The 24,092-nt window shown below is 41.6% G+C and overlaps 1 protein-coding gene across 2 annotated transcripts in view; it reads right to left on the bottom strand.

Moving 5' to 3' along the window:
- LOC143930533 (rap1 GTPase-GDP dissociation stimulator 1-A-like) overlaps positions 1–24,092 on the bottom strand; it is a 353,543-nt gene that overhangs the window by 83,879 nt on the left and 245,572 nt on the right. For both annotated transcript variants that reach the window (XM_077454905.1, XM_077454906.1), the window contains exons 6-8: positions 23,000–23,125; positions 21,090–21,233; positions 1,050–1,181 (exon numbers count right to left, since the gene is read on the bottom strand). In XM_077454905.1, the coding sequence (XP_077311031.1) occupies positions 1,050–1,181; positions 21,090–21,233; positions 23,000–23,125 (402 nt within the window). The remainder of the gene's footprint in view (positions 1–1,049; positions 1,182–21,089; positions 21,234–22,999; positions 23,126–24,092) is intronic.

The following is a 24,092-nucleotide window of genomic DNA, read 5'->3' as shown; positions in this document are numbered from 1 at the left end:
TTTTTTTGTTTATAGTGCAAAAAATAGAAAACCCAGAGGTGATCAAATACCACCAAAAGAAAGCTCTATTTGTGGGAAAAAAATAAATTTGGTTTGGGAGCCACGTTGCATGACCGCGCAATGCCAAATCGCAAAAAAAACTCTGATCAGGAAGGGGGTAAATCCTTCTGGGGCTGAAGTGGTTAAAAAAACAACAGCTTTTCTGGCTGGATCATCAGATGAAAATAGAAGAAAAAAAGCCCAAAAAAAATTAAATAAATAAATAAAAAAAGAAAAAAAAAAAGAAAAAGGGAAATACAGACATCACATCTAAGAATTGGTAAACTACAACATAATACATGTTTGCTTTTGGGTTTAATACCACTTTAAATAAATAAAATACTGAAAAAAAATTAAAATGCTAAAATCTGAAAAACATATCCTTTCTTTCGCCCAGTCAAAGTTCCTGGTGTATATCCCGTGTAACCTGGGGGACAGGTAGCAGATACAAAGCTCCCTGGGATGAGCAGTTGCTCAGGCACAGAAACCAAATCCAGTGATGTAGTGACAAACAGTGCTGTGTTTATTTGTGTTATATACAAGTCCATATATAGGTGCTGTACAGTGTTCCAGAAAACAAATAAAGGCCAAAAAATAGCAAAACACAAATCCTAGCCGTGTCTCGGCTCTAACTTCACAATATGAAGCCCCTAACTACTAGGCTGAACAAGCCTACCGCTTGTCAGTCTCTACATAAACTGCTTAACAGCTTTTAGCAACCTTTTCCTCTTCACAAACCAACATGGTCTGTGTGTCCCAGACAGAGAGCAATGGCTGTCTGCTCAGGTGAGCTTAAATTAGCCTGGGGAAGAGGACCAAGACCCGGACTGGATCATGGATCAGAGATTTCTGAATGTGTACGAGAGGAGCTTGGGAGACGTATAAACCTCGAACAGGACTTTTCCTGGCTCTCTCTGGGATGCTCTGCTACACCCCATAAATAAAGATGAAGCCTCATTGATTGCCAAGGGCAAAAACTCCACTTTTTGCATCCTAATTCCAAAACTTACCATTTCTTGCAAAGTTAGCAATGGCAAGTGCACCAGTCATTTGAAGAAGGGTGTGCCGTGAGGTCAGCCAAGATTGGATATTTTGGTAGACGACACCACTGCCATTGTCAAATAGTTTCTGCATGGATTCATCTGTCAATGAGATAAAATATAGTTAAAAGAGAAGTACGGGATCCAAAAAAAAAAAAAAAAACATTTATACTCACCAAGATGGCTGCAGCAATGATCCGAGCTGCAGCTGTCCCCTGCTGGCTCTACGCTGAGAACTGAGCGATCAAAGGCTGCTGATCGCTCCATTCTTGGGCCCGCTCTGAGCAGAGAGCTATGCCTGCTATGTCAGTCACCCCTCTTGTGCACTCCTGTGACCCAGAAGAAAACTATGACCAAAAGGAACTTTTGCTATACTTCTCCTTTAAAGATATGCAAAATGATGGTGAGGATATTTATAATAAATGCAGAGCTGAAAGATGAAAGCAACTATGGCCAAGTAATATTAAATGTGACTTTCAAATGTTTATGTTGCTCAGTGAAATGATTCAATCTCTGCACTAGCAAAAGTATGGAAGCTTCTTGTATCAAATGCTACAAGCAGAACAAGGCATTCTTGATCCAAATAACTTCAATAGGAAAGTGCAAATTGTTTTTGCAGAAATGCGTGTTTTGCTGTTTTTCAGGAGCTCCTATGATAAATGTACGTATGTAAAGCTAAAAACATTTGATTCTGCCCTAAAGAAGCTCCTGAAAAGCAGTCTGTGCTTAAAGCGGACCTCCACCCTGAAGTGGAAGTCCCGCTCATCTGATCCCTCTCCCCCTCCGGTGCCACAATTGCCACCTTTCAGGGGGGAGGGGGTGCAGATACCTGGAAAATCCAGGTATCTGCACCCACTTCCGGGACAAGCTAGCCGCAGATGCCCTGCCCCCCCCCCCCCCCCCCCCGTTGTGTTCTGGGAAACACACAGTTCCCAGGACACAGCAGGGACCAGTGGAGATGCACAGTGCAACTCACGCATGCGCAGTAGGGAACCGGGCAGTGAAGCCACAATGCTTCACTTCCCGATTCCCTGACAGAGGATGGCGGCGGGGGCAGCAGAGAGACAAGCGATTGCTCGTCATCTGCCACCGACATCGCTGGACCCTGGGACAGGAAAGTGTCAATTTATTAAAAGTCAGCAGCTGCAAGATTTGTAGCTGCTGGCTTTTCATATTTTTTTTAAAGGTGCAGCTCCTCTTTAAAAATTAGAGGGGTAAAGTGTATGTCAAGGCAAAAGAATAATAAAAAAAAAACAACATATGTAGTACATAGCTGCAAATTGTAATTTCCGTGGATTTGCAAGTGCCAATTGCTACCAAGTTTATTATATGGAACTGCACTGTCGCCATGATCACATAATTGTGAATAAAACATTTTTATGTGAGATGTTCTCTACCTCGTGTGCATCTATTTATGTACATTCTAATTAGTATTCCTAGTTTTTTTTTTCTTCTTTTGCTAACAAATGCAATTATGAATGAGCATTATAGAGTAATGTTTGCTATTCTGTAAAGTTACATTTATTGAACATTTACAGTTGCATATCTGTTATATGTTTTTTTTTAATGTTAATTTTGTTTTTTATGTGACTCTAAAGCAGTAATTTATGTTTATTATTTAATCATACTACACTATTATGCATGTCTTAGTATACTTGGCACAATGGCTTGGTGATGTGCACTGATGTCTACAAAGCACTCAGGTTAGGAGTTCAAATCCCAGCCAGCCTACCATCCACCTAAGGCAGCTGTGTTGATTTTTCTGGTGCACAAGCATGCGCAGTAGGGAACCGGAAAGTGAAGCCTCAATGCTTCACTTCCTGATTCCCTCACCGAGAATGGTGGCGGCAGCAGCCGAGAGCCGAGTGATCGATCGTGAGCCAAGTGCTGACATCGCTGGACCCTGGGACAGGTGAGTGTCCATTTATTTAAAGTAAGCAGCTGTAGTATTTATAGCTGCTGGCTTTTAATATTTTGTTTCCAGTGGAATCCCTCTTTAAGTACTGTAAATATCTCCTAAATGTGTGCCGTTTAAATGTTTAACTTGTAGTGTGCTGATGATGTCATCGGAGCATGTGCTGTGAAGAAATGGCCACAAAGCACTCAGGCTAGGAATTCAAATCCCAGCCAGCCTACCATCCACCTAAGGCAGCTGTGTTGATTAAAATAAAAATGTGTTAATTGCACATTAAAGTGGTTGTAAACCCTTTTTTAGAACTTGTACCTATAGGTAAGTCTAGAATAAGACTTACCTTTAAGTACTGTAAATATCTTATAAATGTGTGCCGTTTAGGAGATGTTTAACTTGTAGTGCGCAGATGATGTCATCGGTTTATGCACTGTGAAGAAATGGCCCTCCGTGACATTTCTTCCCGAGCTCTGGTGTGCATGCATGGGAGTGACGTCACGCGGCTCTGGCCAGTCACACAGAAGGTGTCTGTGGCCCCGGAAGGAAGAGGGGTGAAGATCGATGTGGCCCCCAGCAGGGACAGCGCGGGCTTCGTTTGCAGGTAAGTACCACATAATGGGCTAGTATGTGATGCATACTAGCCCATTATGCTTTTACTTTGCAGGGTTTGCAGGGAACAAAAGGGAAAGTAAAAGCCATCAGGGCTTACTTCCTCTTTATCTAGTGTGTGATTTTTGGAATTCCACACCATAATACCATTGCATGCATTTTGAAGATTTAATCATATGGAATCAACCAAACAGATCTGCATTGGCTAACTGGCTTTTGCCTATTTTCAGCATATGCTGCTGAGTACAATGCAAGCTTTGTTGATGATGATACCCTCTGTGGGATTTGAACCCATGAGTCTTTTAAGGTAGAAGCACAGACCACTCGGCTATTGGGCTGAGCATTATCATACATAGAAAATATGTTTACTAGTGTTTGATTTTTTTTTAATTCTATACAATAATGTTTTGCATTTGAGGCATTGATATTATAGAGACAACATATATATATACAGTGCCTTGCGAAAGTATTTGGCCCCCTTGAACTTTTCAACCTTTTGCCACATTTCAGGCTTCAAACATAAAGATATAAAATTTAAATTTTTTGTGAAGAATCACCAACAAGTGGGACACAATTGTGAAGTGGAACAAAATCTATTGGATAATTTAAACTTTTTTAGCAAATAAAAAACTGAAAAGTGGTGCGTGCAAAATTATTCGGCCCCTTTACTTTCAGTGCAGCAAACTCACTCCAGAAGTTCAGAGAGGATCTCTGAATGATCCAATGTTGTCCTAAATGACTGATGGTGATAAATAGAATCCACCTGTGTGTAATCAAGTCTCTGTATAAATGCAACTGTTCTGTGATAGTCTCAGGGTTCTGTTGAAAGCGCAGAGAGCATCATGAAGACCAAGGAACACACCAGGCAGGTCCGTAATACTGTTGTGGAGAAGTTTAAGGCTGGATTTGGATACAAAAAGATTTCCCAAGCTTTAAACATCCCAAGGAGGACTGTGCAAGCGATCATTTTGAAATGTAAGGAGTATCAGACCACTGCAAATCTACCAAGACCTGGCCGTCCCTCTAAACTTTCAGCTCAGACAAGGAGAAGACTGATCAGAGATGCAGCCAAGAGGCCCATGATCACTCTGGATGAACTGCAGAGAACTACAGCTGAGGTGGGAGAGTCTGTCCATAGGACAACAATCAGTCGTACACTGCACAAATCTGGCCTTTGTGGATGAGTGGCAAGAAGAAAGCCATTTCTCAAAGATATCCATAAAAAGTCTCGTCTAAAGTTTGCCACAAGCCACCTGGGAGATACACCAAACATGTGGAAGAAGGTGCTCTGGTCAGATGAAACCAAAATCGAACTTTTTGCCCACAATGCAAAACGATATGTTTGGCGTAAAAGCAACACAGCTCATCACCCTCAACACACCATCCCCATTGTCAAACATGTTGGTGGCAGCATCATGGTTTGGGCCTGCTTTTCTTCAGCAGGGACAGGGAAGATGGTTAAAATTGAGGGGAAGATGGATGCAGCCAAATACAGGACCATTCTGGATGAAAACCTGTTGGAGTCTGCAAAAGACCTGAAACTGGGGCGGAGATTTATCTTCCAACAAGACAATGATCCCAAACATACAGCAAAATCTACAAAGGAATGGTTCACAAATAAACGTATCCAAGTGTTAGAATGGCCAAGTCAAAGTCCAGACCTGAATCCAATCGAGAATCTGTGGAAAGAGCTGAAAACTGCTGTTCACAAACGCTCTCCATCCAACCTCACTGAGCTCGAGCTGTTTTGCAAGGAAGAATGGGCAAGAATTTCAGTCTCTCGATGTGCAAAACTGATAGAGACATACCCCAAGCGACTTTCAGCTGTAATTGCAGCAAAAGGTGGCTCTACAAAGTATTAACGCAAGGGGGCCGAATAATTTTGCACGCCCCACTTTTCATTTTTTTATTAGTTAAAAAAGTTTCAAAAATCCAATAGATTTCGTTCCATTTCACAATTGTATCCCACTTGTTGGTGATTCTTCACAAAAAATAAAAATTGTATATCTTTATGTTTGAAGCCTGAAATGTGGCAAAAGGTTGAAAAGTTCAAGGGAGCCGAATACTTTCGCAAGACACTGTATATATAATATAATACATAAATACTGCCCTAGGGGACATGTATCAATGCAAAAAAAAGTTTTTCAAATACCCATTTTTAAAGGAGCAGTGATTTTAATGATGCTTAAAGTGAAACAATAAAAATGAAATATTCCTTTAGATATCGTGCCTGGGGCGGTCCTCTTAGTCTGCCTACAAAGGGGAACATCTGTGTCATGTGCAGCAATAATTACATTTATAAAGGAAAAAATTTAATTCAAACTTGCTCCCGGCTGTAATGTATTCCTGGCTCACAGAAATATAGATGAAAAAAAATCTTTAAGAAAAAAAGGCGTAGGGTCCCCCCCCCCCCCCCAGTCCATACCAAGCCCTTCAGGTCTGGTGTGGATTTTAAGGGGAAGTCCATGCCAAAATGTAAAAAAAATTGGCATGGGGTCCCCCCAAAATCCACACCAGACTCTTATATGAGCATGAAGCCTGGCAGGTCAGGATAGGAGGGGAAAGAGCGTGCCACATACCCCCTTATGTGAATGTGTATTGGTTAGGCCATCAGTGGCCCCAACCTTGCCTTTTTAAGCGCTGTCAAAGTGAAGAGAGAGCAGTTGTTGGGAGGCCTCCCATCGAGGCAGAGTGTTTAAATTTTTTATATCTTTCGGGTCCATTGGGCGGTGGGTTTGACGGTGGATTTACATCACAGGACACTTTATTTTTCTTTTTTAATAAAGGATTTGTCCAAAACTGTCTCTTGTGGTTTTTACTTTTTTTACACTTTTTTGGTGAATGGCTAGGGGTGAAAGGGGACTTCCAGATTCTGATAAGACCCCCGCCCACAGACCCTGACAACCACCGGCCAGGGTTGTCAGGAAGAGGCCCTTGTCCCCATCAACATGGGGGCAAGGTGTCTTGGGGGGCACCTCAAAGCACTCCCTATGTTGAGGGGAAGCGGATAAGGGTCTGGTATGGATCTTGGGGGGGGGGGGCACAATTTTGTTTTCATCTATATCGCCGGGAGCCAGCAATACATTGCATGTAGGCCTTTAAAATGAGGTCCTCCTTACATTGAGGTCTGCCCATCGGGTGACATCATTTCCCCCGTGTGGTCCATGCCAGGCAGCCAGGATCTCCTTCACTTCCTGCCTTGGAATCAGCGTCCCGTGAAGGCAAAAACAGATCGCTGGCACCCCTCAAGAAGGACCCCCCCTTATATGACAGATATGCCTGTGATGTCTTCTTCCTTGCATTTATGTTTGTGATATTAAAATAACTTTAGAATATTGCACTTTGGTGTGCCTCCCTCCTTCTCACTTTTGCCAAAGTAAACAAGGCAGATCTCCATTCTGTCAGGGAGGACACAGATATCCTGTCTTTCTGCAGGAAGACGGATCTGTATGTTATCCCAGGCAGCGCATCTTCAAATAGGAGGGACAATTTGACCACATAGGGCTGACACACTCACTTTCTCTATAAGGCAAACTCTACTTGAGACATCTCTGTTCTGTAATGTATTTATGGACTTAATAATAATAAGCATCATAATAAACTTTATTTTATATGGAGCCTTTAAAGGTGGCTTCTCACAGCGCTTTACAAGAAAAGCACAAGAAATACAAAGGATGACAATAAGGAAAAGGGACAATTAAATGAAAACTTGTCTAAAGAAAAATGTCTTTAGATTTGATTTGAAAACGCTCAAATACCGTGTGACATGTGACATAAAAAGTTGTAATGTGAGAAAAACATGGGATTGTGAGAAAACCTTATACCGCTAAATCATCCTTTTTTGTACCACCTCTCCCCCCCGACCGCAAGTTTAACCACTTACAGACCGGACCATTTTGCCGGTCAAAGACCAGACCACTTTTTGCGATTCGGTACTGCGTTGTTTTAACTGACAATTGCGCGGTCGTGCGACGTGGCTCCCAAATAAAATTGACGTCCTTTTTTTCCCACAAATAGAGCTTTCTTTTGGTGGTATTTGATCACCCCTGCGGTTTTTATTTTTTGCGCTATAAACAAAAATAGAGCGACAATTTTGAAAAAAACGCATTATTTTTTACTTTTTGTTATAATAAATATCCCCCAAAAATATATAAAACATTTTTTTTCCCTCAGTTTAGGCCGATACGTATTCTTCTACATATTTTTGATAAAAAAATCGCAATAAGTGATTATTGATTGGTTTGCGCAAAAGTTATAGCGTTTATAAAATAGGGATAGTTTTATGGCATTTTTATTAATATTTTTTTATTATTTTTTTTTACTAGTAATGGCGGCGATCAGCGATTTTTATTGTGACTGCGACATTGTGGCGGACACATCGGACATTTTTGACACATTTTTGGGACCATTGTCATTTATACAGTAATCACTGCTATATAAATGCAGTGATTCCTGTGTAAATGACCCTGGCAGTGAAGGGGTTAACCAGTGGGTGGCAGTGTAGGGGTTAAGTGTTCCTAGGGGTGTGTTACTAACTGTGGGGGAGTTGGGCTTTCATTTAGTGAACACTGATCTCTGCTCCAATCACATGGAGCAGAGATCAGCGTCACTAGTTGCTAGGCAGAATGGAGAAATGCTGTTTACACGGCATTTCCTCCATTCAGCTGTCCCGTGAGACAATCGCGGGTATGCCCGCGGCGATCAAGTCCGCGGGACCCGCGACCGGACTCACGGGGGTCCCGACCGGCACGCGAGCGCGCCGGAGGCGGTGCGCTCACGATGGCAGGGCGGCATTGAAGATTGGACGTACCTGTACGCCAATATGCCTGCCCGTGCCATTCTGCCGACGTACATCGGCGTGCGCTGGTCGGGAACTGGTTAAATGGGGTTTTAGGGCTCATTCACACAATGAGGTGGGGCAGTAAAAGCAGGCAGTTGTGTTGCAATTTACTGTCCCCAGTCACCCGCCTGAACAAGGAGATGGGGCTTCTCAGGGCTGTACACATGGTAAAAATTAAATGGCTTGTCACCACAAATGGGGCTGCGCCCCAACTGCCTTGCAACCACATGCAATTTACATGGTTGCAGTGCGGTGGGCCATCATTTTTAGGGTTAAAACAGCAAACACCAATGATAGTCATACATCTGAACTAGTCTTTCAGCCCCTTTCTCTCTGAGCCTCCCTGGAGCCTTTTAGTTTCATGCACCTTCAAAGCCCAGCTCCCTCTCCTTCATCACACAGACATAGCTGCCAATCAGTCCTCCTCAAACTGACAAGGCTGCAGCAGCATTTTTTCCTTCTAGTGACACCGCAATGCATGCCACAAACATTGCATATATTACAAACATTATGTCACTATTGTTTGCCATTGCCCTGGGCACCAAATGACTTTGTCCTGGAACTGGGTGTAGGAATTGGGGTTATGTGAGGAGTAACAATGTGGGCGTTGAGGTGATCTGAGGTGTGCTGGTGCAGGATTTTGAGTTTTTTTGAGATCTGGAGGTGCAGAAGTTGGGTCTGATCTGAGGTTTAATGTTGCAAGAATTGGGGCTGATGTGAAGTGTGAAGGTGCAGGAATTTAGGTTATCTGAGATATGATGGTGCAGGATTGAGGTCATCCGAGTTCTGTTGATGCAGGAATTGGGGTGATCGGATGTGTGAAGGTGCAGGAATTGCGACGCATCTGAGGTCTGATGATGCAGGAACTGGGGTTATCTGAGGTGTCAAGATACAGGACGGGGGTGATCTGAGGTCTGATGATGCAGGACCTGGGATGATCTGAAGTGTGAAGGTGCAGGAATTGGGACTGATCTGAAGTGTGAAGGTACAACAATTGGGGTGATCTGAGTTTGATGATGCAGGAATTGGGATGATTTGAGGTCTGATGTTGCAGGATTCGGGGTGATCTGAGGTGTGAAGGTGCAGAAAATTGAGTTTATTTGAGATCTGATTGCTGGTTGCTGAAATTGGGTCTGATCTGAGGTTCAATGATGCAAGAATTGGGGCTGATCTATGATGTGAAGGTGCAGGAATTGGAACTGATCTGAGGTCTGATGGTGCAATGGGCAATCTGAGGTAGGAAGGTGAAGGAATGGGGGCGATCTTAGGTGTGATGGTAAAGCATTGGGGTGATCTGAGGTGTGATGGTGCAGGAATTGGAGTGATCTGAGGTATGGAGGTGCAGGAATTGGTTTGTTTTGTGGTCAGAAAGTGCAGGATTTGAGGTGATCTGAGATGTGAAGGTGCAGGAATGTGGGGTGATCTGAGGTGTGAAGGTGCAGGAATCGGGTGTTCTGAGGTATGAAGGTGCAGGAATTGGAGTGATCTAAGGTATGAAGGTGCAGGAATTGGAGTGATCTGAGGTATGAAGATGCAGGAATTAGAGTGATCTGAGGTATGAAGGTGCAGGAATTGGAGTGATCTGAGGTGTGAAGGTGCACAAATTAGGATGATCTAAAGCTGCAAAGCTCAATATTAATTTCTATTCGTTGTTTATAGCATTCAAATTTATTTTCATGATAGAGAGTGTAAAGTTGACTTTTCTGTAGCTGGCACACTAAAGCCTTGTACACACGGTTGGAGAATCCGTCGGAATGCGTCTTATCGGACCGTGTCGTCAGATAATCCGACTGTGTGTGGTATGCATCGGACTGATTCCGTCCGAATCTCCGTCGGACCCAATTTTCCAACATGTTGGAAATATTTCCCGACCAACTGGTTTGATCGGACATACTCCGATCATGTGTAGCGAATTTTGATCGGACCAAGTGCCACGCATGCTCAGATCAAATTCCTACATCAAAGCTATTGGCTACTAGCCTGAATGTAGTCCCATCGTAACTAAATTACGTCATCACGTTCTGAAAGATCAGACTTTTCGACAACTTAGTCCGACCGTGTGTATGCAACAGTTTCGGACACAATCCGTCGGACTAAATCCGACGGATTTGGTTGACAGAATCTCCGACCGTGTGTACAGGGGCTAACATTTTCTGAAAACATATTTCGGCACACTATCCTCAAAAGGTTGCCTACCATTGCAGTAGTCAAGTCGGGAGAGCACAAATGTATGGATCAGCTTTTCAGCTACAGTGTATGGTAGCATAGGACTCAGCCAAGCAATTTTTTTCAAGTAATGCATAGAAGACTGCAACGCTTGGATTCTTAATGTTTAAAAATAGGCAGCTGAAATATCAATAATGTCCTCAGCCAAAGCTTTGTCAATAATCCAGACCAACTTAGTTTTATTCTGCTGAGCTGAGGAATTTGGGATCCTTTCATACCAGTTTCTGTTCCAATCCCTGTTAATATAACATTCTTACATAACTGTCATCCAAATTGGAAAAAATGATCTCCTATAAATGTCAAAGTTTTAGTTCAGATATAGCTATGCAAAATCAAAACATCCCCCTCAATTTATTTTACAGTTTTAGTTCAGGTAGAGATAAACTGTTAGGGAAAAATATAACTTATTCTTAAATATTTACCCCTTTCGTAAATAACCCCCAGTGTCTCCTCTCAATCCTGACGTGTTTCAGGAAGAGATCAGTCCTTTCTACAAGGGTATAGTGGAAGAAGGTTATATACTTTTTGTTTCATACATGATGATCAATGGTTGTTACTGCCATCCAGAATCTAAAAACCAGGTTCGCTTTCACCAGATATAGGGAGCAACCATGTGCTCCCACAACCAGGGCCATGGGTGATCCACACAGAGGCTCCCCAGTAGCAATTTCCATACCGCCAAATATAATAAGAAGATCTTGGATGAAATTGTAGGACGTGCAGCATAGGACGCCAGGGCATTGGGATGGAGAGAAGACACTTTCGCCAAACGTTTTATACAATTTTCTACTTGTTGTTTAAGTTGTCTTAAAAGTCCAATTTAACCTTCTGGGGATCAATATTTATATATATTTGGTCAATAATCTTAAGGAAAGATGTTGAACTAGAAAGATCTCAGTGAAGAACAACAATAATATGGGGCATGGAGGACCTCCGCTACGTGGATCGAGTACAAAGATTACAGGGATTCATTCTGAAGAGGCGCTTTAGAGAGGAGGTGACTTCAGTACCTGTCATAAACTGCTCTAAGGTCCTAGAAGAGGAAATATGGGCACAATTTTAGGTTAGAAGAAAGGAAAAAGTTCTTTACTGTTGGAGCAGTAAAAATGTGGCACTTCCTCCCCTTAGGAAGTGGTACCACCTTGGAGTGTTGGCAGTTTCAAAAAGCTTTTAGATCTCTTCCTCATGTAGCAGAATATACAAGGCAATGGCAATTGTTAGAATATAAAAATCACACACACATAGGTTGATCTGAATGGACCTGCTTCTTTTTTTAACTTTAAATTAAATTATGCAACATTGCCAAAAATTGCATATACAGTAGATCTTTACGCTGTTTGTATGCTAATGTCCTTAGAAATTACAATTCCCAGATTCTTGTGTAATAGTCTAATTGTTTTGCCAGAAGTCTGCTATTGCCCAAAATCAAATCACAATGTCCTGCTATACAAGTTTTACAATGATATACTTTCCAGAAGTAGACGACAGAGGGTTCTTCATTTTATATTAGGCTATTGATATCGATCAGGTGGTTATAAAAAAAAGGAAAACATCCCCACTTCTGCATGCATTTATAATGTACTCCCACCTATATTGGTATCAGTGGAAAAAAATGTTCCTTACACTAGTGTCAAGGGCAATATAATGTCAATTACAAAGGTGTCAGTGTAAATTTAAATGAATGTCCCATGCATCTCCATGCACAATTTCATGTACAGCAGAGTTTGGTCTGTTTTTCCTTGTTACAGAGTTCAGGACAACCTGAACAGTAATACGCACATTAAGTGATGTACCTTGCACTTTATATGAGTAAATCAAGGGATTTTAACTGTCCCTTGTACCATCCACACATTACCCACTGTGGCCAGTAAGCAAGAGTATGTCTTGGAACATATAGCACACTCCTAGATAGGTGGTAGGACTAGGTAAATTTAGTTCTGGCTCACTGTATCCAGTGGAGCTACATTTAGTTGTAAGGCAAATTAAGTTTTGGCTCACTGTAACCACTGTGGTTGCATTGATTGTTCTAACCTGTTCCATGTGGCACTAGCTGCAGAATTGACTGATTTCCCCTGGTTGGTTCAGAAAAATTCTGGAAGTTAGTGAGCAGGAGAAAACCAGTCAGCAGCTGAATATTCATACAGCCCTTGCAAATTTCTGGGGAGATTTGCCCAGATGGTGACTGGGGGTGTATATAAATACTCAGACTGAGAGCAACCTGGTCTTTTTGCCTGAGGAGATCACATCCTGGGGAGGGGAGGCTGCTAGCCCCCTAGGCAATTCTGGCATGTGCCTGCGGGTTGTTGAGGCCTCAGTGTGGCTAGCTGGAGGCCTGCTTTGCTGAAGCTGACTTAGGTGCTATCATCTATAGATTTAGTCTTGTACCATAGGGTGAAAGTGTTTTGAGGATATTGGAAGGAGGCAACCAATTTTTCCAAGGACATGTGTCAGTGCAGACTGATGAGAGAGATCCTAGAGACTCTGCGCTGTTGCTACCCCTCTTCCGCTAGAGACATTGTGTCCTGCGTCCTAAAGCGTTAATTAATGAAAGGACTTTGCTCAGACTGTCTGGAGAGGAAGATGAATCTCCACAAGTTGCTAATAGAAAGCCCAGTCCATCTTGTGCACTTGTGCAAGGATGTAGCTCACAGTTCTACATAAGAAAGTCCTCATATGCTTACTAAGGGTTACTGGAGTATCCTATCATGACCCACAACCCATCCAAATTCTTATTAAAGCATCATAAAAAGCATACCCCTAGGCTGGTTAATGAGCCTTAAGAGTAATCGGAAGTGTGTGTTTGCTGCGAGGAAACTACTGGAAAATCTGGGCAAACATATTAGCAGCTTCTACGGAGATAATGCTACAATATGTACTCCTAGAATAATAAGTCCCTAATGTGCTACAAGTGTGTGTCTCTACTCTCTTCCCACAGCCTGAAGTGATAAAGACTTTAGAATGAATTTTAGCAATCACATGACTACACGTTTAACTTTAAAAGAAAATCTATTTCTTTTTTTTTTTTTTTTTTACGATTCCCCTACAAAAAACAAATCAATCTGGAGCTTTCCCTTGCATCAGTTATGTAGCACTGACCCCCGAAGGGGCGGCTGGTTTTAATGGGCTTACCGTTTCCTTCTTCACCTTGATTTTTGTCTAAAGGTTTCCCATGGTAGATGGCCCAAAAGCTATGGAGACTAACGACAGATCCACTTAAAGGGATTTTTATTTGCAAAAACGTAGTTAACAACAGTCTCTCAGTATAGGATCAGAGGCTTTAGGTGAAAAGTCCAGGTACTCTTATTGTCAAAGTCATTAATAAAGAACTTTCTTACTTTGAATAAAATCCAGAGAATAGCCATTCACAGCTGGATCCTCACCCTAGTTGGATAGTCCTTCTCTCACCAGGCCTAGCAGCCAACAGGGTGCTTAAATCAGGAACAAGTCTCTGCCACAGACTTTGTTATAGAACATGTAGGAATAAGTCTCTGTCACAGACTGTTATAGAACATGTGTAAGGAAACTTGAAAAACTTGTAGAACGCTCGTGTGGTACCAGTATCTTACAGCCGGTCCGGCGATACCACATGAGATTGGATTAATTTAGGTCCTTCAGCTTTTCCAGGCTCCTGCTGAGAAGCCAATTCTTGCATGGCCTTCTCCCGAAGAGTTCTCCCCTGGGTAACTATAAAGTTACTGGGCCTCTAAACAACCTAAGACGGCACCGGACCACCACTCGCCTCAGGCTAGCCAGCCCCAAGACGTAAAATCGGGTGGATCTGCACCCCAAGCCATAGGTGTCCTGGGGTCTGGTCAGGAGGACCAGGACCATGCAGTCAGAACATACTTCTGGACCTGTACCCCCGAAACATGTGACATCCGCATCTTAAGTACCCTCTCCCAGAAAGCACAGCAAGAATGACACTCCCACTGGGCTGGTTCAGAGAGAAAGTAACCTTGAAGGACCCAACTAGACTGTTTCCATACCTGCCAGAAGTGACAGCGCCCTCTGTGGCTAGGCAGAACATCCTGTAGTCTAGTCAGACTGATGCTGAGGTCATAATTTGGAGTAATTAAACCCAAACCAAACTGCAGTTTAGGTGCAACATTAAATTTCACGAACACATAGCGTGTGCTCTTCAGGAGCCGGCGCTACAGTTATTTTTGCCAATTAGATGTCCTAGCCTTCTGGGATGAATGATGCCCATTTAAAGGTAATGTAAACAAAATAATGTTCTATGTAAAAAGGATATTCATCGCACAAAGGTATTGTTCTAGGTACCAAACATATTATGTTCCTATCACATTCCGGCAATGAAAATCTGGCCCTAGCAATAGTTGGAAACTTACACAAAAGTCTGATTGACATTACACACTTTGCACTATTCTTATGCAATATTTTCTTCAACTTACTGCTGGCTGTATCAGATAAGAAGCTGCCTATATTTCCAAATATAGATTTTTTTGTCTGACATCAATACATTTTGCACCAGGTTCACATGATATTTCTTTGAAGTCTTAATCTTAAGTCTTAACCTTAAGTCTTCACATAGTAAAAATGATTGTTTGGAAATACATTACATCTACTCATACATCATACACCACTGTGTACAGTGTTTTCATATTTTATTTCTGTAACAGAAACTGAACAGCCTTTTGATACTTGGGCTCAATATATACAGAGGTTAATTATTTAACATAAAAAGGGGTAACTATCCATAGAAAATGGAAAGTAGTAAATCAGCCCTCAAATTTTCCACTTACCTGCTCGCATTTTGCGAGTGGAAAATGAGGGCTGGCGAGTGTGGGCTGCCTGGGAGCAAGGGTGGGTGGGAGAGCACCACCGGCAGACGGGGTTGAATGGGAGCTCTTCTCCTAGTAATAGCCCAGAGGAAGACAGAAGAGAGTCAGCTGGATCATGAGAGCATGGAACATCGCTGTAGCAGCTTTCATTTCAATTGCCATGTGTTCCCCGAACTCTCTCTCATACAGCCCCTGCTCCTGGCCCAGGTACTTTGATAGACAGAGCACCCGTCCAATCCTGGGATGTGTGACATATATTAAAGTCCCCAGGCCAGGAGGCGGGCAGTATGTGAGGGCGAGCGGTGGGAACACACGGCAATTGAAATGAAAGCTGTTACAATAATGTTCCTTTGCGCTCTGATGATCCGGATGGCAATTCTCTTCCTCTCCTCTTCCCCTGCGCAGGTAGGCTGCATTGTTAGGCACAAGTGTGTTAGCATTGAGGCAGCATTGATGGACACAGGTAGGCTGCATTGATGGACACAGGTAGGCCGCTTTGATGGACACAGGTAGGCCGCTTTGATGGACACAGGTAGGCCGCTTTGATGGACACAGGTAGGCCGCTTTGATGGACACAGTTAGGCCGCATTGATGGAAACAGTTAGGCCGCATTGATGGACACAGGTGAGGCTGCACTGATGGGCACTGATAAAGTTGTTGTTAATATTTATTTTTATTACTTAACTCTGCATAAAACATTTAAGTGTCATTTCATAAGATCATTTATGAGGGCGCATTTAGGGGTGGAATTAGGGGTGGGACAGGGTAGGGGTTGGGTGGGGCAACTGGTGGCGAGTAACCCTTGAGGCCTGACTAGTAGCTCAGGACTTGAAATTTTGAGCCCTGATCTAAAGCCGGCCATAGACGTTTCACATCTTGACCAGTTCAGCAGGGATCCATTTTTTTTTCTCCTGCAACCAAGAAATTTGAACCTTAGCATTTCTCTTTTTTCTTTTTTCTTAAAAAAGCAGGGACCGGCTGATTGTACCCAAGTTGATCTATCAATATATGTGAACTATAAGAGCCGCTAGCAGTAATCACTGTGTTCTCCCGCTGGGGAGAACACACTGGCTCCATGGTTGAATTCTCCCATGACCCGTGGTTGCAGGAAAGAAAATCGCTCCATCTATTGCCAGCTTTAGTAATTGACTGCACATGGAGCATAGGGTGCTTCTGGCCAGGGGATCCTGTCTCCATATGGGTAGAACCTTAAGGTCCAAAAAGTGTAGGGAGTGTAGGGGTCTGAGAAAGGAGCATTGTGTGCGTGCTCCAAAATGTGTAACAGCCCCCATTCTGCCATCACAGGTTTATGTGGTCCACTACTGCGGCCCCTGGATGATAGGTCTTCCACCCAATCAGTTCATCACATCTCTCCCACTGCTGCTTGTCAGCATAAGGATCTCAGAGCCACAGGGGCAGGAACCTGATCTCAGATTATGATTGTCAGATGAGCCCGCTGTACATCTACATTTGGTAAGGGTCCGAGGAAGGAGCATTGTGTGTATGCTCCGAAACATGTAACCGCCCCATCCTGATGTCACTACCGGTTTGTGCGGTCCACAAGCACGGTGTGCATTCCACCATGGCCCCCTGATGACAGATCCTCCCAATCGGTTCATCACCTCTCTCCCACTGCTGCTGGTCAAGAAGGGGAGTCACAGGGGCAGGAACCTGATCTCAGATTGTGATTGACAGATGAGGCCGCCGTTCATCTACAGGAAGCCCAACCAGGAGACTATGGAAGAAGGAGAGAGGGGCACATAGTGTAATTCCGTAAGGAATATTTATTAAAAAATAGTATAAGAGTTACACTTACATACTCCAAACAAGATAAGCTCTTCAAAACAAACCAACGGTAATAAGGGGATCAGCGTAAACACCCTAAGCTCCTGGTTGGGCTCATTCACCTATGTATCATTAACCTGTTACATCTAACGTCCATGAGAAGAAGTGTTTGGAGATCTCATCCATCCAGAGAGTCTCCTTGGGTCCAGCTTGTTTGACTCACCAGGTGTATACCTGTTTGGGTCCATGCTTTCCGGTAGTGCTTCTGGTGGTGGATATTTCTTGTTACACACTCTTTGTTTGGACATTCACTCAAGATTTTCCATTATTATTCATGTCCTATTGGATTTCACTATATGGACTATTCGTTATTTATCATTGGTGTCCATTTCATTGAATTTATAGACCCTTCCAGGGTCTCCTTTGGTTATTGTGGACTTTACATTATTATCACTTGATATATGTCACTATATATGTTTATTCATTTTTTGTCACCTATTTGTTTTACATATCAATTTCACGTTTGATATTGTTTGTTTAGTTAGCTCTGCACTTCTCCCACATATTTATGCACAAAGCGCTGCAGTTAGAAACCGCCTACCTGACAGCCCCCCCCCCCTCCCCTTTCTGGAAATATCAAATTAGATTTTCGCTAAAATTTCTTTGTCCACTGCTAAGTTTTGCAGCCAAGGCAGAAATTGTACCCTCATTGATCAAGAACCAGAACTGTAGAACTTTTTAATAATTTTTTTTTTTTTTAGTTTAATTTTTTTTCTTTACCTTACTGTTGGGGGGCCTTTGGTGAAATATCAGGGGTCTAAACCCCTGATGTCTCACATTTGAGACAGAGAAAGGATCTGAGGACATAGATTCATCAGTCCCTTTCTCTGCAGCCTCATCTGCACTGCACAGTGAATGAATTGGAAGCGCTTTGAGGTTTCCGATTCATTCACAAACTGAAGTATAGTAAACATAGTTTAATACGCTTCAGTGATAAATGGACAAAGGAGTGATTGTGTGTGCCCACAGCAGCTGGCGGGAGAAGAGAAGAGGGAAGCTGGAATCACTGAGGGGGGGGGGGGCACACAGGAGGGTCCGACACCAAGTGGAAGGGGGTGCAGATCCTTGAACCAATCCCCTTCAGTGCAGCCAGAAGAGTAAGAGCAAGCAGGGGGATCCACAAGAGTCACAAGTTTCAGAAAACACTACATTTCACTCCTACATGCATAATATTTTGCATACAGCATATACTAATACTAAGAAGAGGAAAGTAATCCATTTTTACCAGGTCTGTTACTGATTAAAATTTTTCGTGTTTGATTAATTGATTTTTTTAAATCGATGAATCGACTAATTTCGATTAATTATAATGCACATACAGATCCAACTACTTTTAGCTGATCTTGCATTGCAACTCTGCTATATTCAGTGGGAAATGTGGTATACACTATATACAATCACCTGACACTAGTTAGTTTCCACAATCCATGACTTAACTTCACAGTTCACACAAATGCATTTTAAATTCAAACTGTAGCACCGACGGAAGTATTTTTTTTTCCAGAGTAGCGTGACAAACCCTCCACCTCCGGTCTAACTAATCACTCTCACCTTATGGCATAGACCCCGTGCAAACAGGTGGTCATGCAAGCGGGTATCAAATCGGTTAACACGGACCATAAACTTCTCTCACATCTCCTTAGATCTCAACAAGGACACCAGGTCATGGGTAGAAAGAAAAGATCTAATTGCTCACCGCTTAAGTATAAGATAACATTTTTGTGTTCAAACAAACTACTCACATAAAGATGATAAAAACACAGCATGTAAAGCTGACAATCATGTTAGATCCGTAGGGCAGCAGCGGGTGACATAATGTGTAGCTCCTCCCCCGTATGCGTTACGTTCAATCAGAACTTCGACGCCACCGGGCTCCTACCCCCTTCCCTTCATTAGCAGACGGAGGCACTTGGGGAAGGGGGGAAGAGACCAGTGACGTCGATGTCCGTAACATCACTGGATCTCCGACGGAAATCCCTGAAGACCCAGAAGCCGGCGGAGAGGGGAGTACCGTTCAAAAAAAATAATCGATTAATCGAGGAATTAATCTTTCATTTCCACAGCCCTAATTTTTACATTTCACACCTCCCTAGTTTAGGTGTCAGAACCCTTGGCTGGAGACTTGCTGCTCTAAATTAAGTAACTCAAATAAAAAGAATGTCTTCCACTTAAATTGTTGACTGTATTTACTTATTTCTGATAACTATGGCTTAGAAACCCTGGTAACAGCTATAGTTCTATAAATGAAAGCAATTGTGAATCAAAGGAAAAACCCTTTTGTGGGTCAGCTTAATGGGAGTACAGATTGATTTGGTTAGGCAGTAACTATGATCAATGAAAAAATAAATATATGCGTTATTCAGACAGCTATGTTAGATTTCTGACCAATTAGTAGTGTTGAAGATTGCTGGATTGAATCTTTGTGAGTGGGGGTGTGAGATCTTAATCAGAGATAATATGAGTATCCATGGATGCCTAGTAGTTAAAGCTGAACTCCAGGTAATCCGCAAAATACACAGTTGAAATAAAGATATGCAAGCTGTTTTACCTGCTAAAGAATTTGGAGGAAATTGATGTCTTAATTTAAACCTGAGAGTTATACACCCTATTCAGGATACTGACCTAACTGACTCTGCTACAGGTATTGTCACTGGCTACAACAGAAAAATAAGAATCAGAGGAGTGTTGGTAAGGTGAATATAAGGGGATGTGGGGGGAGGGGGGCAGCAGAGGTAGCCCACTGTAGGGTCACTTTGCCCTGCATGGGTAGCTCTTTAATTATTTTTAATACAAATATAAAATAAAAATATAAAAATTGTATTACATACCTGCATTATTACCCTATCTCAAGAAATAGATCAAATCTAACCACTATAGGAGAATATCATGTCCGGAGCATTACATGGAATCACATTTGAACCTTGTTATGCTTGACCAGCATCATAAAGTCAAAAAGTGGTTCTCATTTTGCTCTAGGTCTATCAATATATACAAAACACAAAAGGCCTTTTAAACTAAATTTAAGGTTCAAAATGGGAGGGAGATACCATCATCAAATTAGGGGTGGAGACAGTTCCCCAAACTAGTCTCCAGAAAGCATGAGAATGGACTCATTCCAATAGGACAAAATTCACATTTGAAAAAAAAAAAAAGAAGAAAAAAAAAATCGGAATTTTATTTATACACAAGATTAAAAAACAGAATATCCAGACATAAATATGATCATGTTCAATGTTAATACAGAACAATATAAAACATACAAGGATGTCTATATAGAATGTTACCACTCATCAGCAGTATGTCTAGAATGAAATACATTGTAGACATCCTCCTGATGAAGCAGTAACATTCTGTGAAACTTGTAGAGGACCACATGTCATGTGATGACCTACTATACCTTTTCTCTCAAGTCCTGGAGCACATTAAGTATCAGCATTACACATGTATAGACACCCTTGTATGTTTATATTGTTCTGTATGGGCATTGAACGTGACATTCTTATTTCACTTTATACAAAACAATATTCCTCGGTCTACTGCTCTGAGTAAATTACACAGGAGTTCTAACTTACCCCTTATAAAGAGGGGTTCTGGCTAAAGTACCACAATACACCAAAAACTCTTAGCCTATGATATCCAATCCAGAAGCAATTCATTTGGCATGCATTAAATATTAAACTAAATGGAGGTTTGTAAATGTGTGCTTTTAAATATCCTTTAATGACATACTGTATAAAACTTTTCACTATACGTTCATTAGAAAAATCAAATATGCTTACCACCAAGAAGCAGTGACACAATAAGGTCTGATGACGACTTGATTGTACACAAGTCCTCTGTCTGAGAGCTGTCTTGTAGTCTTTGAAGGATGTCACAAAGTGTCTCCTGGACAGAAGTATCTACCAACTGCATCTTAAGGGGTTCTAAATAAAAGATTTATGGTGTTACAAGATATTTAGAAAGAAGCAAGCTTGAACTCATCTTACAGTATATTAAGGAGATAATCTGTGCCTTTACATGCGTCATGTTTTATGGTGCATGGTGAAGACGTTGTAGATTTGCACTCAGCATTTTTCATTACTAGAACACAAGCTCTGAAACTTGCACCCAAGTGAGGATGCATTTAGAGCTAAATTCTCCGGGTTGCATGCTCTTTTTCCTTCTTTGACTCTACAATCGGCATGGCTCTAGCACCTCTTGCTGACTTCTCCTTATCTTCTTTTATACTGTAGGAATGTTACCTAGATTCTCAAAGAAAACAATGGGTACAATGGGCATGTTGTTTAGTGTGGTAGTTTTTACTAATCAGTTCTTCGATCTACAGGGGCCACATCTTGGATCTAGTAATAATATGACTAAAGGTATAGAGAGAGGAGTACTAGACTTGTATTTGTGTTCAGATGTAGTTTGTTTGTAGTTTTCTATTTAAATCCAACATATTTTGGAGATTCAAATAGCTCCTTCATCAGAAAATGCTGAACTTAAAGAGATCAAGTACAAGTAAAGACCAAAAAATAGAAATGGTTTGGTTTTAGTCTCAAAGCCTGCTGTAGTTTCTGTTTTTTGTAACATAACTAGCCTATTACATAACCAATGGGCCAAGAAAACCAAACATACAGAGTGGGTACACTGAAAACAAAGGGGTTCAACAAAATGCACCAATGCAGGAAAGCAGAATGGAATAGAAGGATATTTAACCAAGTGCAACAAAGAGCACTAAACTAGAAATGTGTCAGGCAACTATTGCTATACAAAGCACAGAGGATGGAAGCAGAAGCAGAGGATACACACAAGACCAGAGTCTGAAACACAAGGAGGAGTGGTGGTACAGGACACATAACACTGGCCAGAAACACAAAGACAGAAAACAAGGTGAACATAAAGATCCCAATGACCAGACAAGTAGTAAAGAAGGAGGTCAGGTCAGAAGAAGGCAAACATTTTCACAACAAATATTCTGCTCATGAAAGCCAGCAATAAAGTGCAGTGGGTGTGTTTGGGATTTCCTATTCTGCATCACAAGCAGTGTTTTTTAGATTACTGACCAAATATACAACCTGTGTTCTGTGTATACATCTTTGGATTTACTTTTCAGCTGTTAAATACAAATCCTTGTTGAATTACTGTTGAATAATTTATATGCATCACAGTACACAATTGCTTGCTTCTCTGTAGCTAAATTAATATACTGTATTATGCTGTTTATAGAATATTCCCCTTTTCCCTGACCAAGCAATGGATTCACAATATATATAACTATTTGAAGATTCCACAGTTGCAGAAAATGTCCTCGTTACTCCTTAGGCGATATCTAAGCATTTGCTTTAAAGCTCATTTATACACTTGTCCTGGTCACTTTTACCTTGACACTCAAGTCAATGGCAAAGGACTGATGGATTCCATAAAAGCCTGAAACACATTGTGATTGTTCTGTCCCATCTGGCTATCAAAACATAACTGCACTTTCAAACAGATGTCTGCTATTTTCAGTCTCTATAAAATTCTTACTGTCTTCACAAGGATGAGCCTTGCACACACATCCATCCATCCCATCTTGTTCTGTCCTGATGCACATGGCTTCCCACTGGACCCAATTCAGCCAGCTGAATTTCTCTACTCATTACACAGACGCTAAGCTCCAGAACTGAAGAGTTTGTTACATTAGAATGACTGTGTTACGCATACATACCATTCTCTGCCAGCATCTGGAGAACCTCAATGATCATTTCAACTCTTTCATGGGTTTCTGCTCTCTTCAGCTGCTTTACCAGCTGCTCAACAACCATGGTCTTACTTAAAGCTTCCTTTGCACTTTCTGCAATAAATAAAAAGAACATAAAATGGGTATGATTTACTATATCTGTTCTTAATTTACAACGTGTGTTCAAATTTTTTATCATTTGCTGTTCTCAAGCAGACTTATCTGGAAACACTGTAAAATCACTTACATAAATACAGCCTGCTTAAAAACGAAATGTATGCTTGGCACAGAGCAGCATTTAAGCATTCACAGTGAATCATGAATCTTTAATGTATGCATTGAGAAGTTTCATTAATGCATGCTTTTTGCCAATTTTTTGTCACAGTCTAGGGTAATGAATACTAACATCCCCACATCCATCCTAAAGATGGCATGTGGAAAAGTGATAAAAAAAGGCATTGCATGGTGAAATATAATTTCTTAGTATTATATATATATATATATATATATATATATATATATATGTATATTTAGTATATCATTTTTTATTTTTTGTATTTCTTCTGGAAAAAAAGTGAACTGTAGGGCCCCCTGATTTGGTTTAGATTCCTTCCTCAAATTTTTGTAGGGACAGTCAGGTATACAGCAACTGTCACTCTTTCTGGCTCGACGAATAATCATTCTTTTAAAGCTTTACTGCAAATTTGAGCTTGGATGGGGTCCAGAGAGCAGTGTGATACTCCAGCAACACTATACAGCAACAAAAGGACACTATGCACTTTTTCTGAGTTTCTTAGTACAGTCCTTCTAGTAGCAGCTAAGGGAAGGAGCAACACAGACATCATAAGGAGGGTCCCAATTCAATGTTCTGCAACTGATGCAGAGGATAGTAGCAGCAAACAGTAACTAGGATCCTAAACTGAGGTCTGTACTCACAATGTCCCAGAATACTTGGATGCCTTCTCCCAAAATCAGACATACATTTCTCCTATGGACTCTTCAGATCCTCAGTGAAATTCCTTGATCAGCTACAGCTATTCTCAGAACAGTAGGCCCTCCAGCTCCTTGCCAAGCTCCTGAA

Source organism: Lithobates pipiens, unplaced genomic scaffold (assembly GCF_037356315.1).
Source record: "Lithobates pipiens isolate NorthernLeopardFrog02 unplaced genomic scaffold, aLitPip1_a1.2 Scaffold_25, whole genome shotgun sequence".
Taxonomy (NCBI): Eukaryota; Metazoa; Chordata; class Amphibia; order Anura; family Ranidae; genus Lithobates; species Lithobates pipiens.
The sequence above is the reverse complement of the archived record's forward strand: the minus strand, read 5'-3'. Positions and strand labels throughout refer to the sequence as shown.